The sequence below is a fragment of the Mustela nigripes genome, chromosome 9 (genome assembly GCF_022355385.1).
Source record: "Mustela nigripes isolate SB6536 chromosome 9, MUSNIG.SB6536, whole genome shotgun sequence".
Classification (NCBI taxonomy): Eukaryota; Metazoa; Chordata; class Mammalia; order Carnivora; family Mustelidae; genus Mustela; species Mustela nigripes.
The window spans coordinates 49456065-49471703 of record NC_081565.1 but is presented as its reverse complement, the minus strand read 5'-3'; the positions used below and the strand labels follow the sequence as shown (position 1 = coordinate 49471703).

At 43.2% G+C, this 15639-nt stretch overlaps 1 protein-coding gene across 1 annotated transcript in view; it reads right to left on the bottom strand.

The window, feature by feature from the left end:
- Positions 1-3885, bottom strand: part of SAXO1 (stabilizer of axonemal microtubules 1) — a 36685-nt gene extending 32800 nt beyond the window's left edge. Inside the window, exons 1-3 of the mRNA XM_059410136.1 lie at positions 3868-3885; positions 2349-2473; positions 875-1054 (exon numbers count right to left, since the gene is read on the bottom strand). Of these exons, the coding sequence (XP_059266119.1) occupies positions 875-1054; positions 2349-2473; positions 3868-3885 (323 nt within the window). The remainder of the gene's footprint in view (positions 1-874; positions 1055-2348; positions 2474-3867) is intronic.
- Between the last annotated feature and the right edge of the window lie 11754 nt (positions 3886-15639).

Genomic DNA, 15639 nt, shown 5'->3' with positions numbered 1-15639 from the left:
TGGGGGGAGGGGGTTTGGGAGAAGGGGGTGGGATTATGGACATTGGGGAGGGTATGTGATTTGGTGAGTGCTGTGAAGTGTGTAAATCTGGTGATTCACAGACCTGTACCCCTGGGGATAAAAATATATGTTTATAAAAAATAAAAAATTATATTAAAAAAAAAAAGAGTCAAATGCTGTTTAAGGGTCAAAATGGTCATTCTTGAAAAACATTCAAGGGGATCCCAATTCAAAGTCTGGGGCATGATTTCCAAACAGCTCCGTCCCTATCAAGTTTCCTTTCACCACTATCCCCATCACGACCTGGAGCTTAGGTGCCAAAGTCCTGAACTCCCTTTCCAGCCTCCCCCCACCTGCCATTGTTTCCTCCCTTTATACTTTCTTTAACCTCCAACCCTTTGGTACGTGGATCATTTTAGCTTTCCTCACCCCTAGACTCGCAGTATCAATTCTTTCTCTGGAAGAAGAGGTTGGGAGGGGCGCCCAGGTGGCTCAGCTGTTAAGTGTCTGACTTTGACTCAGGTCATGAGCCCAGAGTCCTGGGATTGAGCCCCAAGTCGGGCTCCCTGCTCTGCAGGAAGCCTGCTTCTCCCTCTCCCACTCCCCCTGCCTGTGCTCCCTCTCTCACTGTGTCTGTGTCTCTCGCTGTGTCTGTGTCAAATAAATAAATAAAATCTTAAAAAAGAAAAAAAGAGAGAGAGAGAGATTGGAAAAAACTGAGCAGGCTAACAAATGTAGGATTACTTTTCCAAGATACAGTACATTGATTCTGTACCTTGATGCACTAATACTGCATATTATACTCATATCGTACCTTAGCCCTGGACAGTACTCTATTTGTGAGCATTCACACATTTATTCTGCTTGCACTCACCTTGATGTGGTCAGGCCTTCCATGGGTATGGATGCTTTCTGGTACTCCATCTTGGGCTTGAAGGACTCTCTGGGCAGGTAACAGTGATAGAGAGGGTAGTTCTCGGTGTATTCGGAGAGTAGACATGGTTTCTCTATTTTATCATAAATCTTGGTAGGGAGATGTGGACAGTGATGCCGCCTACAAAAAAGACACAAGTCAGGTCTGTTATCTTCTGGGAAAGAATACAGCCAGTCTGATGATGCCACCTTCTCAAAATGGGACCCCAGGTTTTCAAATCAAGACTGCCAGCATTATTGCTGGGTATTTACCCTAAAGATACAAACGTAGTGATCCGAAGGGGCACGTGCACCCGAATGTTGATAGCAGCAATGTCCACAATAGCCAAACTATGGAAAGAACCTAGATGTCCATCAACAGATGAATGGATAAGGAAGATGTGGTATATATACACAATGGAATACTATGCAGCCATCAAAAGAAATGAAATCTTGCCATTTGCGACAACATGGATGGAACTAGAGCATATCATGCTTAGCGAAATAAGTCAAGCGGAGAAAGACAACTATCATATGATCTCCCTGATATGAGGAAGTGGTGATGCAACATGGAGGCTTAAGTGGGTAGGAAAAGAATCAATGAAACAAGATGGGATTGGGAGGGAGACAAACCATAAGTGACTCTTAATCTCACAAAACAAACTGAGGGTTGCTGGGGGGAGGGGGGCTGGGAGAAGGGGGATGGGGTTATGGACATTGGGGAGGGTATGTGCTTTGGTGAGTGCTGTGAAGTGTGTAAACCTGGAGATTCACAGACCTGTACCCCTGGGGATAGAAATATATGTTTATAAAAAATAAAAAAAAATTTTTTTAAAAAGACTGCCAGCATTAAAAACAGGAACTTAACTTTTCTCTACTAAACTAAGAAGCGACCAGAATTTTTTTTAATGCTGGATAGCAGCAAATGGCTCATCACCCAAATTCCTTAAATCACAACATTATACACAAGCATAACTGATGGTCAACCACACAGATGCCATACTGCCTGTTTAAATATGAAATACTTCCAGTGCCCTAATGGGTAAATCGCTGTGGCCCCAAGCCCTTTGAGGGATGCTCCAGCTGGTCTCCCAATCACCCAGCAGTCAGGGTTCAACACCTGACCTGACCCTGCACTGCAGGGCTGTGCACTAAGCCTTTCCTAGTTAGCTGGTACCTGGATCAACTCAGAATGTCACCTTTCCAGATAAGGGCCATCACACGGAGCAAAACCCCCTCAGTTCTGAGCTCGCTCCATGCCACTGGCTATGGAAACCTGTTGCACACTGAAAGCCTGGCTCCTCCTCGGGTCTCACCTCAGCTGTTGCCCCCACAGAAAGACTTCCACTGGTTATCTTCTACCTAAGATCCACCCAGCAGCCTTCCCCTGGCACAGAGGCTCTCTCATCCCAGCGCGTGCCTCTCCCATCACCTACTGCTCGCAGTCATTGGCTGGTCTGCTGGTGAGCCTGATCACGGTCTCTTGTCTCTCAAGCTCAGTACCTTCTCTATCTTGCTCACTGCTAGAGTCCCTTATCCTGCCTGGTACACCGCAGACTATCTGCCAATGAATAATTACTGATCAAATGACAAGATACAGAAATATATTATTAAATAAACGTGAGGTCTCTTTACACAACTAGATGAGAGAAAAGAATTTGAAGTTATAATTCATGGCAAGTTTTCCCATTTTGCACACATGGTAATAAATGAACCTTAGGATTCTACTTATCGCTGGACAAAGGGTGGCCGTTGGAGCTCTCAAAACCTAAGCAGTCTGTCAATTATTCATATGCCACAGACAACTCTTACCAACCAGCTGGGGCACCCCTTGTCTTCAGACATCAACACAGCCACAAACCCACACATTTGTGATCTCCAACTTCCTTCCACCAAGGAATAGCACAGAATGGCTTATTTTAAAACTTTTTTTTTACATTGATTTTAATTAGAGAAACAAAATATACAAAAAAAAAAAAAACAACAAAAATACACAGTATTCTGGGGCAGCACATGGGGGAAGAGAGAGAGAGAATACATCACTGTTCTCATCTAAAGCATTTTCCAGGCAATGGTTAGCATGCTATTTATTCCTGCTGTTAATAAGTTCCTCCCTCTGTATCAGTGTTTTCCTGCCACCACTGTTGTTACCAGTACTTTTCTTCCACCTCCCAGACCCTAGAGAAAACAATCAACACCTGTTGGGTTCATACGGCTAGTACTGCATATTAACAAGTACCTTTAGAGAGAACACTCTTTGCAGGGCACCTGCCGGCTCAGTCGGTTAAGTGTCCACACTTAGCGGGGAATCTGTCTGAGAGTCAATCTCTCTCTCTCCCTCTCCTCCTCCACTCTGGAGTCACTCTCTAAATAAATCTTTATAAGACAGAGAAAGAGAGCCCTATATGATTCTTTTCTCATTTGTAGGTTTGTGTATCAGAAAAGCCTTAAGATAGCACAAACTTGCCACATTCTTTTTTTTTTTAACATTTTTGTTTGTTTGTTTTTGTTTTTAAGTAATCTCTACACCAAGATGGGGCTCAAACTTACAACCCAGAGCATCAGGCAGCATAGGCTCCACCAACTGAGGCAGCCAGGCACCCCTACTTTTTATTTTTATTATTACAGAAGTACTACTGGTTCCCAATATTTTAGATTTTCCTAATTATTGACAAGGAAATCTTCCACATAAATATGCCACCCTGAGGGTACAAACTTCAGTGTTAAATACACTTAATAAAAGTTTAGTTGTTCTTTTTCAAAATGCATGTTGTTGGCATTTCATAGACAAAGATTATTGTGTTTAACATTTTATATATTTAATAAAATGGGCCCCAATCATGGCTACATGAGTCAGTGAGTGCTTTCATCTTCTGTTCACTCAAGAGATAATTGTGTTTGCACAGTAAACAAAATAACCGCATCCCATGCTATGTAAACATTAGATATCATTACCATTCCTGTGTTCACCATCAGTCCAATTACCTGAGGTTTCAATCTGAACCAATTAGCACCCTATCATTTTAGGATTCCTACAAACCTCAAATCAAAAGCCAAGAACTGCTGCCTACCAAAAATGCCTCTGCCAATCTATTTTGTTCACCCGCGCTCTGAGAAAAAAAGTCATGATTTTATTAAGAATAACTTTGATTCAAGCACTTGCAATAAAATCGACCCCACAGGCATAGCAATATTTTCCCTTTCCAGGGCCCTTGTTTTGCAAACCAGTAAAACTTTGTTTTTATATAATCCCCCCTTTCCATAAGGTTACTTTTTTTGACTTCACACTATAAAGACTTATTCCTCAAGAAAAATAAATTTCATGGCAAAATACTACATTGTGATTGGTATTGTGAGAGGGGATTTCAATAAAGCAATAAGCTTCCACTCAGACACTGATGTTCCTTGAAGTGGAATGTTATCTGTCTATAGGGAAGGCGGCCGGGTTGTTCTGAACTCGTTGCTAGTTAACTAAAATCTGTCTCACTCTGAAGTACCAAAGACTCTTAATTGAAAGTAAATGTTTCACCACCTGTCTGCTCCTAGGACGCCCTCCTTTGCCTTACTCTTTAACCCAAAGCCCTGAGTATACTCCCAAGTCGCCAAGCACGGTATCTCCTCCTTGTCGGTCTGCCACCTTTTTCCCAAAAAAGGGAAACACTTCAATTCTTAATTTTTAGTGGGCCTAGGAGTGATTAAAGAAAGTGTGTGGAGGGAAGCTTGAGTGGCTCAGTCAATTAAGCAGCTGCCTTCGGCTCGGGTCATGATCCCAGGGTTCTGGGATCGAGTCCCACATCAGGGTCCCTGCTCCGTGGAGAGTCTGCTTCTCCCTCTCCCTCTGCCTGCTGCTCTCCCTGCTTATGCATGCTCTCTCCCTGTCAAATGAATAAATACAATCTTAAAAAAGAGAGAGAGATTGGAAGAAAGGAAGGAAGGGGAAAAGAATGTGGAATCACCAAGCTTTGGGTATTTTTTTTTTTAAGATTTTATTCATTTATTTGACAGATAGAGATCACAAGTAGGCAGAGAGGCAGGCAGAGAGAGAGGAGGAAGCAGACTCCCTGCTGAGCAGAGAGCCTGATGCGGGGCTAGATCCCAGAACCCTGGGATCATGACCTGAGCTGAAGGTAGAGGCTTTAACCCACTGAGCCACCCAGGCGCCCCAAGCTTGGGGTATTTTAAAGTAAGCCTGACAATCATGAGCCCAAGAAAGGAGACCTCTTCAAACTCTCTGATACCCATATCCTTTGAGGGGCTGCCATGGCCACCAGGCTGGGGGTACACACTCAAACCAGCCCACTAGGGGCCACTAGGCAGAGAAGGCAAAAGGAAGGGAGGCTTCCTTACCAGGACTATCTAAAGTCTTTCCACTCCAGAATTTACTAAAGGACCACAGGAAAAAGGAAATAATCCTTTTTCTGATATTTGGTAAAGGGAATAGTGGAAACCTTTCAACAGAATACAGAAAAGGTGAATAATAGTTGACTCTGAGCACTGACTCCAAGCTAGAACTATGGAATTTTAAAAATTGAATTTTAAAAGGGGTCATGGAGGGATGCCTGGGTGGCTGTCTGTTACGCACCCGCCTTCGGCTCAAGTCGTGATCCCAGGGTCCTGGGATCAAGTCCCGCATCAGGCTCCCTGCTCAGGAGGAAGCCTGCTTCTCTCTCTGCCTACTGCTCCCCACTATTTATGCTCTCTCTCTCTCTCTCTCACTGAAAAGTAAGTGGATAAAATCTTTAAAAATAAGTAAAGAAGAGGAGCTATGGAGATTATCTAATCCAATGTCCTCACAATGCTGACAAAAAAAAAAATCAGAAGTTCAGATAACCATGTGTACAACCCAGCCATGGAAAGCATCTAGTTCTCTTTTGCATCTGAATGACCAGACTCATTTCCTGACATCTAGGTCTGTAGGATCCATAGAATGGATGAGAGAACATTAAAGATCTGACAAGTTCCTCTAGCATTGCAGCACCTGATAGAGAATACAAGCCAGGTAGGAGAGCCACACACATTTTAAATGTTCTAGTAGCTACCTTCAAATGGTAAAAGGAGGCAAAATTAATTTGAATATATAATTTAATCCAATATATTCCATTTCAACATATAATCAATATCAAAAATTAAGATATTTTGCTTTCATACTAGAACTTCAAAATCCAATAGGCATTTTACATTGACTGCATGTCTCAATTAGAAATAACACATTTCGAGGCACCTGGGTGACTCAATCGGTTAAGTGTCCAACTCCTAATTTCAGCCCAGGTCACCATCTCAGGGTCGTGAGATCGAGCCCCATGTCAGGCTCCACACTCAGCACAGAGTCTGCTTGAGATTCTGTCTCTCCCTCTGCCTCCTCCCCACCCCCACTCACACACACACGCACTAAATACATAAATAGATAAATAAAATCTTTTTAAAAAAAGGAATGGATACCACATTTCAAGGGCTTACTAGCCCCGGAAGGTGGTGGCTAGTAGCACAATCTAGAATCTGAAGGTTCACAAGAAAGAAATGCCAACCCTTGGATGCCAGCGTTCTCCGCAAGCAGAAGAAAGAACAATGTACCTAGAAATATTTTTCTTGATTCATATCACATTTATCTCCTACTTGGACTCTCTGACTTGCCTTCCTGGGACATAAACAGAGGCCCTAAGGGACAGGAAAAATTGAATTTTCCTTTAATTCTTCTTGCTCCACATCTAGGAGCAAGCATTCCCAAAATGCTTCTCGTTCTTCAAGGCCCATCTTGCAAGCCATGCCTACCACCACCACCACCACCCTTGGAAGCTGCTAAGAATGCAACTGCACTGTCACGGGCTAGGACTCACTGTCTCCTCTGGCTGTGTGCCTGGCTGTGTCCCTACCTCTTTCAGGAACATTTTTCTATACCGCCTTACATGGGCGTTTACTTACTAACTTTCAGATCAATTCTCCTCATGGCTGCAAACACAGATGTTCATCCTGGCAAAAAGCTGATGAACAGCATGGCAATTCTTCTGGCCACCAACAAGCACCACAAACAATAGCCAGGGTACTGTAACTGAATTTCTCAAGCACAGAAGCTTCCAATCCTCTTTTTTTTTTTTTTTAAGATTTTATTTTATTTTTTTATTTTTATTTTAAAAATATATTTAAATATATTTTATTTATTTTATTTTTATTTATTTATTTTAAGATTTTAAGATTTTATTTACTTATTTATTTTTTTAAAGATTTTATTTATTTATTTGACAGAGATCACAAGTAGGCAGAGAGGCAGGCAGAGAGAAAGTGAGAGAGGGAAGCAGGCTCCCTGCTGAGCAGAGAGCCCGATGCAGGGCTCAATCCCAGGACCCTGGGATCATGACCTGAGCAGAAGGCAGAGGCTTTAACCCACTGAGCCACCCAGGTGCCCTCCAATGCTCTTTTAGATGGTGACCTGTTTGTAAACAATATAGCATCTATGGATAGCAATGACTTCTCTTGCCTCTACCATGGTTTCCCAGACTCCCCCGAGTTTAGCCTGGTGTGGGCAGGGAAGAAGGCTCTCCTTCACTCCGGAAGGCAATGCACATGGCAGAGAGGGACTTTGGAGGCAGGAAGATCTGGTTTCCAATTCTAGGCCTGTCACTGACTGCTTGTGTACTGTTAAGGAGCCTTTTTTTCCCTTAGTTAATGTAATTCTTCTGAGCTTCAGTTTCTTCCCGATCTGTAGATAACTTCTACTTTGTAGGATTATGTGGATTAAATCAAATACTGGAGATAAAAGGACTAGCCTAGTCCAAGGCAAGCAGTCTGAAATTAATAGGCTGTTTATTGAGCAATTACTATCCACCACATGGGCTAAGAGTTTTATATGTTATCCCGTCTAATCCTCATAGTAATGCCACAAACAAGACACTATTATCCCCATTTTATAAACATGAAACTGAGACATGGGAGGTGTGATTTTGCTCAAGGCCACATAGCCAGACTGCAATGAAATCAGGACTAAAACCCCAGATCTTCTGCCTGATTCCAAAGCCTGTGCCCTTAATCACAGCCATATACTGTGTGGTTTCAGGGGAGGCCAACCTATACCGAATACCTCTGGTTTCTGGATGCCCGGGTAAATGTAGGGACAGCCCAGTTAATAGGCTGCTCTTAGACCTGTCCCTTCCCCTTCACTACACTCAGAATCTTCCAAGGCAAGACACACTCCTCTTTCCCAAAGACCCTAAAACTATTCTGAAAGAAACCCACAAAGACATACAATTCCAAATACTCTTTAAAATTCTGACCTTTCCATTGCTTCTTGGCCTTGGGACTAAGATCAAGTGCAAAACTCTGACCTTTCCACAGATCTTTGATGTCATCCAAAGAAGAGCAAATCATTCAAGCAGTAACAATAACAACCAGGAAAACAAAGAACATGGAACGCCAGGTCCAGAGGACCCACGAGATCAGCCAGCCCTACCGCTTCCTCAGGCAGATGTGGACCCTGGAACCAAGAGATGCTGAGCTGCTGCCTGAGGTCACACAGCTGGTCAGCAGCAACGTTCAGCCCACGTCCCACGTCACCTCCCACATAACTGACTTCCAGTTACAATCCAATGTAAAACTCAAAGTTCACACTCTTTAAGGATTTACAGCCCATTTTTCCTTTTTCCCAGTAGTTAGGAGTCTGTGACCTGTCACAGCTGCTATGTGAGGGAAGAAAACAGAGCAGAAAATGCATTCTTGGGTCTAGTAGTGGAGAAACTGCCAAGGATCAGCAAACCTCCAGTCATAAAAGTCACATTCCACGCTGATAGTTCAGAAAGAGTCCAGGGTGTCTAGAATAACAAAAACTTGAAGTTCCTAGAGGCAGGATCTTCTCAGAGGAAAACCCATGTCTCTGGAATGGTCTCCTTGAACATGAGCAGCTCACAAAGCCAACCCAAGTAATCTCTGCTGGTAAGTAAAGCTAGTGCTTTTCCTGAAATGCATATTTTATACTTTCAGTGATTGATAAACTTCCAAATTGTTTACTAAAATTTCTTCTTTCCTCTTTATAACATACCCAAAGAGCCAAAGGACAAGTGAAAATGTTTTTATTAACAGATACATGGGACCATTTTTGAACATACATAGATATATATTTCATGCCGATGTTGAGACATAAGGACTCATACTCCCTACCTACCTTTTCTATACAGATCTTTAAAGAGTCAGAACAGGGGCACCTGGGTGGCTCAGTCAGGTAGGTCTCTGACTCGTGATTCCAGCTCAGGTCATGATCTCAGGGTCGTGAGATCAAGCGCCATATCAGGTTCCATGCTCAGTGCAGAGTCCGGTTGAGATCCTCTCTCTCCCTTGCTTCCTCCCCCTGCTCACACACAAGCGCTTGCTCACTCTCTAAAATAAATAAATAAATAAATAAGATCTTAAAAAAAAAAAAAATCAGAACATTGTGAGAAATCTGGTAACTCCAGCTTATGTTCTGCCCACAGTACTAGGGAAGTGAGCAGGGAGTATAAAGTAGAACTCTTTGGTGGCAACTTGTCTTTCAGCAGATCAGAATTAGAGTGACAGAAGGCAGGTCCAAAACCTTAAATATGGGAAGGAGAGTAAGCAACCTGAAGACCATTTGGTACAAACATGACAGGTGCAAACGATGACCCAACCAGCAGCGCCTCAGAGGCCACAGCGAAGAGAACCTGAGGTCACAACTGAGTTTAGGGAGAAAGATTGTCTTGATTGATTAGCCATTTCTGTCAAGGATGCCAGGCTAGGGAAGTGGGGAAGAGTGGATCAATCAGCCAATCAACAAAAGGGAAGGAAAGAAAGGAAGGGAATACTGGTGGAGATGACCACACACCATTGAAAATGGTGACTGGCTGGAATGACACCTTTGGAAAATATCCAGAATGACAACAAAGCCATAAAAGTATAAATGAACTCCCTAAGAAGACAAAGTAATAAAAACAAGGACAAAACCTTGAAGAGCACTAGGTTTAGGAAATAGGACAAAGAAGTTGCAGGGTGGGGGAGAAAAAAAAAACCTCACAATAAAAAGAAAATTCAGGGGCACCTGGGTGGCTCAGTCATTAAGCATCTGCCTTCGGCTCAGGTCAGGATCTCAGGGTCCCGGTTCAAGCCCCATCTCAGACTCCCTCCTGGGCAGGAAGCCTGCCTCTCCCTCTCCCACTCCCCTTGCTTGTGTTCCCTCTCTCACTATGTCTCTGTGTTAAATGAATAAAATCTTAAAAAAAAAAAAGTAAAAAAAAATTCAGTGCCGTAAAGGTCAAATAAAGACTTAAGTGTTCAACAGTTAAATGCCACAGAAAAAAAGACCTGAGGACAGACAAAAAGACATCTCTTCTGTTGACTGAAAATTGCCTTTAGTGGAGCCATGAATTGAGGCTGCTGAAGTGGAGGGAGAGAGGCCACCATGCTGAAAAATCTGGTAGCAAAAGTGGCAAGAAAAATCGAACAGGAGCTCAAGAAACTACCCAGGAAGTACCTAAGAATTGTTAACCATGTGATCACCATCAGGAGCCCGTGGACAGAAGTCAGATCATCTCTCTGTAGGTAGGGAAACAGATGAGAAGAGCGGGATCCCTTGATGAGCAAAAATAATTGATGGAGCCAGAGCCTGGGCTGCAGAGGAGATGTGATGGAGGAAGGAAGGTGGACGAGGCTCAGGAGACAAGATGAGAAGGGAATCAGCAGCACCAGTTTGACAGCCTTGACCCAGAGTACAAGGGCACCAGAAGAGGGAGAGCAGATGAGGTGGGAAGGCAGCCAGAAGAGATGTTCAAAGTGTACACAGGGCACTCAGGGCAGGGGGGGTGGAGGGGGATGCTGAGGGACAACTAGAGAGAATGCAGACCTGCTTCCAGGAGTAGTATGGTCAAGGGCAGGGCCCAAGAGGCCCAGCTGACCCATGTCAGGTGCAGGACTCTCTGCAGCAGAGCTTGGTATCTCTGGGGAGAGCTGTGGCTTGGCAGACAGGAATCTGAGGGGATATGGCAGGAGAGGAGCCCTGGCAGGCCATGAGCACTCAGGCTTGGAGGACAGAAGGGAAGTCAGCAAGAGCCAGGGGTCTTTGGGAGAAACTGCGGGCCTGGAGAGAGCAAGACAGAATGTGTGCGGGGCTATTCTTCCCCTTGTCAGTCAAAAGGAAGAAGAGTTTCTTCTGCAAAAAAGTACTGACATTAACTGGAGAAACCATTTCAAGAAAGTTCAATTGGTCAGGGCATCTTCAGAAGATACAGGGCAGGGACTCTGGCAGGGGCCCCATGGACCCTTGGAAACAGACACATGGAAGAGGAGAGAGAGAGAAACAGGCCAGTTGCCAAGGCTCTTTCTCTTTCTAACTCTTAGAGAGTCAAGCCTCCCCAGAGACTTGGCAACGCTCAACCCAGAACTTCATTCCTACCCATTCCCCTTCACTTCCTTCAGGTTTTAGATCAAAAATACCTCCTTCTCGGAGGACTTCCGAACCCCCACATCAGTTCATGTTCACTCTGCTCTTGCCCACATTCACACACACATGCTGGTAATCTCTTGCTCAAGTCTAACCTGCCGGGGGGTCTTGTTGCATTACCTTGGTGCATGGCTCCTGATGGGCACTCAATGTATGATTGCTGGAAGCATACAAGAACAGGACCAGGTATGGTCATGGCCTCGCAGAGAACAATTACAAACGGCTGAAGAGGAAACCCAGCACCTATACTCATGTTTGTTTACCCTTGTTGTATGGCTCTTCCCCCTCTCTCTCTCTCTCTCTCACATACACACACACACACACACACACACACAATTTGAGCTGAATTACAAACCCAGATGTGAAATCTAGAATTATAAATGTTTCCAAAGAGAATATCTTTGTAACGTAAGGGAAAGCAAAGAAAATAGTAATTATAAAAGGAGGAATTAGTTAGACATTGTCCAAGTCAAAACCTGCTCAAAGATACCATTAAGAAAATAAGCAAGGAAGCCACACACTTGGAAACAGCATTTGCAAAACAGATATCCAGTCAAAGACTGAGATCCACAACATATAAAGATTAAATATAACTCAATAGTAAAGACAAAAAATAACAACCAAAGATTTGAACAGACACATCACCAAAATGATACACGAATGGATAATAAACATAGACAAAAATGCTTAATATGCATCATCAGGAAAACATCAGTTTAAACTGCAGTAAGATACCACTACACACATACCAGAATTGTTAGAATGTTAAAAACTGACAAAAGCTACTGCTCACAAAGTGAAACAACACCAATTTTCTTCCATTGTTGGTAGGAATGCAAAATAGTCCAAGACTATTTGGCAAAATACATAGCCATTTCAGGGTGCCTGGGTGGCTCCGCTGGTTAAGACTCCAACTCTTGGTTTCCACTCAGATCATGAGTTTGGGGTCAAGAGACCTATCCCCATATCAGACTCTACATTCAGCACAGAGTCTATTTGGAGTACTCTCTCCCTCTCTCCCTGCCCCTCCTCTGCCCTTCCCCTGGCTCCTGCTCACTCATGTGCTCTCTCTGTCTAATATATTAAAAAATCTTTTTTTTTTAATGTATGGTCATTTCTACATTCTGGGCTACCTCCTAGCCCAGCAATTCCATTCCTAGGCATTTACCCACAAGAAATAAAAACCTTTATTCACAAAAAAAGAGTTAGTCAAGAATGTTCACAGAGGCACACTCGTTTAACCAAAACTAGAAACAGGCCAGACATCCATCAATGGGAGCACAGGTAAACTGTGGTATAATCATTTGACGAAAAAGTACTCAGCAAAAAAAAAAAAAAAAAAAAAAAAAAAAAAAGTACTTTCAGTCACACAGCAGCAAAGAACATTTTCAGCAGAAGAACAACAAATCAAAAGAGCACATGCTTTATGATTCCATTTATGTGAAATTCTAGAACAGGAGGAACTGATCTTTAGTGGTGGGAAAAAATCAGATTGTTGGTTACCACTGGGAGTGAGAGAAGGGACTGACTGGGAAGGAGAATGCAAGAACCTTCTGAGGTGTTGGTAATGTTCCATATATGGTATGGGTCTGGGTTGCACAAACAGTGGAATTTCTCAAAACTCAGCAAATACCACCTCAAGATTTAGGAATTTCACTGTAAATTTACCTCAAAAGAAGAAAAAGGACAAAAATATCGTGCTGCCATTAACGATATGAATGCTGAACTATTTAGGGGAGAAGTCTGCTGACTTCTGTGACTTACTCTGAAATACATAAAAAAAAAGATGGGTGGATGGAGGGATGGATGGAAAGATACGTCGATGTTAATGCTAGAATCCAGGCAGCGGATATACAAATGTTCACTTAAAAATTTTTTTTTTTAAAGATTTTATTTATTTATCAGAGAGAGAGAACAAGCACAGGCAGACAGAGGCAGAGGGAGAAGCAGGCTCCCTGCCGATCAAGGAGCCTGATGCGGGACTCGATCCCAGGATGCTGGGATCATGACCTGAGCCGAAGGCAACTGCTTAACCAACTGAGCCACCCAGGCGTCCCTAAAATCTTTTTAATTTTGTTGGATGTTTGAAATTTTTCAAAATGAAATGCTGGGGAAGAGAAAGAACAAGAAAAGTCTCCAAAATTTTCTAATCTTTTATAAAGATTTTATTTATTTATTTATTTGAGAGAGCACATGCGTGTATGAGCAGGGGGAGGGGCAGAGAGAGGGGGAGAGAATGTCAAGCAGACTCCATGCTGAGTACAGAGCCAACCCAGGGCTCAATCTCAGGATCCTGAGATTACAACCAGAGACGAAATCAAGAGTCAGCTGGTCCGTGGACTGGGCCACCCAGGTGACCCTAAAATTCTCTGATTTTTAGATGTGATCATGACATTGTGGTTATATAAGAAAATGTCCATACTTTTCAAGATGCATAATAAAGTATTAAGGGGTAAAATGACAAGATGTCTTTAACTGGATGAACCAAATCTTAATAATTATCAGTGTTGGAAATGTGTACATGGGGTTTGGTTGATCACTTTATTTTCTTTTCTTTTCTTTTTTTTTTTTTTTTTTTTGCAGATTTAAATTCTTTTAATGAAAGAAATATTAAAACAAATCCCTAAGAGGTAGGGCCTACATGAAACAAGTGTGTATCTGCTTAAGCAAGAGTTCCCTTGAGGCTAATAGGGCTTTAGTCCAACCACCTGGGACAAAACAGGATTTTGATTTAAGCTGATGATAAGTGCAGAGCCAACAACCTAAGGAAGCTTCCCTTCTCACACTCTGAAATTTGTATCAGCTGCACTGGGCTTGTTCCCACATGGCCTTTCAGTGTCCTCCAGCCAAAAAGCAGCAAGCTCACATACTTCACTGGAGTTTCACTGTCTTCAAGAAATCTATTAAGCACCCTATGAATTTTAGATGAAATCCGACAGCTGTGCTAAACAAATCTTCCCAAGGCTCTCTTTCAGGCATTGCAAAAGCAACCAAAGCCTGTTTAATCTCGATCTTAGAACAATCACTGTCCTCAACCCACCACCACCTCACCCCGACCCAAGATGGCTTTGCTTGCATAGCACTCTGTGGTCACTCTTATCATACCATTAGTCCCACAACATTAAAAACTGCTTAGTGCTTATTTGCTGCCCAGACTAGGCTCCCCTTCTGTGGGGGATGGGGGATGGGTGATAAGAAGGATATTTTGTTCACTATTATAACCAGCTAGGCTCAAGGTCCAGAATACCTACAAGTTGACAAAAATTTTTTTGGATGACTGGATGACAGAACTGTAGAACACATAGTTTACAGAAATTTTCCATGTGGTCTCACTCCTTTTGTGACCCTACAGCTAAGGAAGACAGAAATTACTAACCCCCTTCCCATATCCCAGATGTGGGAGCAAGGCCAGGGGGCTCAAGACTTGGTCAACCTCACAGCAAAATCAGTGGTAAAACCAGGACGAGGGCCAGTTTTGCTGACTTCTCAAGAGACGCTCTTTTCATCATATCTAGTTCCTTTCTGAAGAAAATTCAAGTTAATCACTCAGAATCTGAGACCCTTTTCCTCCCACAATCACAGAGCTTGGAGTTGGGGATGGAGTGGCCTCTGACTTACAATGCTGAAGAATGAACGGTACCCAATGAGCATGGATCTTACTTAGAAAGCAGGGAGAGTCTAAAGTTGGATAAACGCCACTGCCTATAAAACCCCAGATGTTTGGCTTGATGTTTCCACATGTTAAATGTCTCATATAATTAATTAAGGTAGAAAGACAACAGTTTTACTACTATATACCCTGTCAGTTTCCACCAGCTAGCTGACAGCCACCACCGCACATGCATTAATTTGTTTCATACTCTCTCCCTCCACACAGGCCCTTGTTCTCATTTCGCATAAAGAGCCATGAAGGGCTGTGAAAACACAGCCCCTTTCTGGGAGATGATCAGAAACTGGCTAAGAGTACCATGAGCTGTCATCTTTGAGGTCAGATTTCCCCAAACTACAGTAGCTCCTAAGAGACTCCTGCTTCTCTCTCAACTTCAAGTTTGGGGAAAGAACTGGAAGTTCTGCATGAGTCTGTAAATAAAAGACCAGCCATCAGCTCAGGTGTGCTGCCACTACCTTCTCCCTAACCCTGTGTATGCGGACATCTAGCCCAGCCCTCTTTCAGCTCTGAGTTTCAGCAGGTGAACTAGCAATGGCTTGAGCAGGGCCAAAGGTCCACGGAAGATGCCAGGCATAGCTGCCTTCCATCTCCTCCAGCACAGCATCCTGACATCCCAACTCTG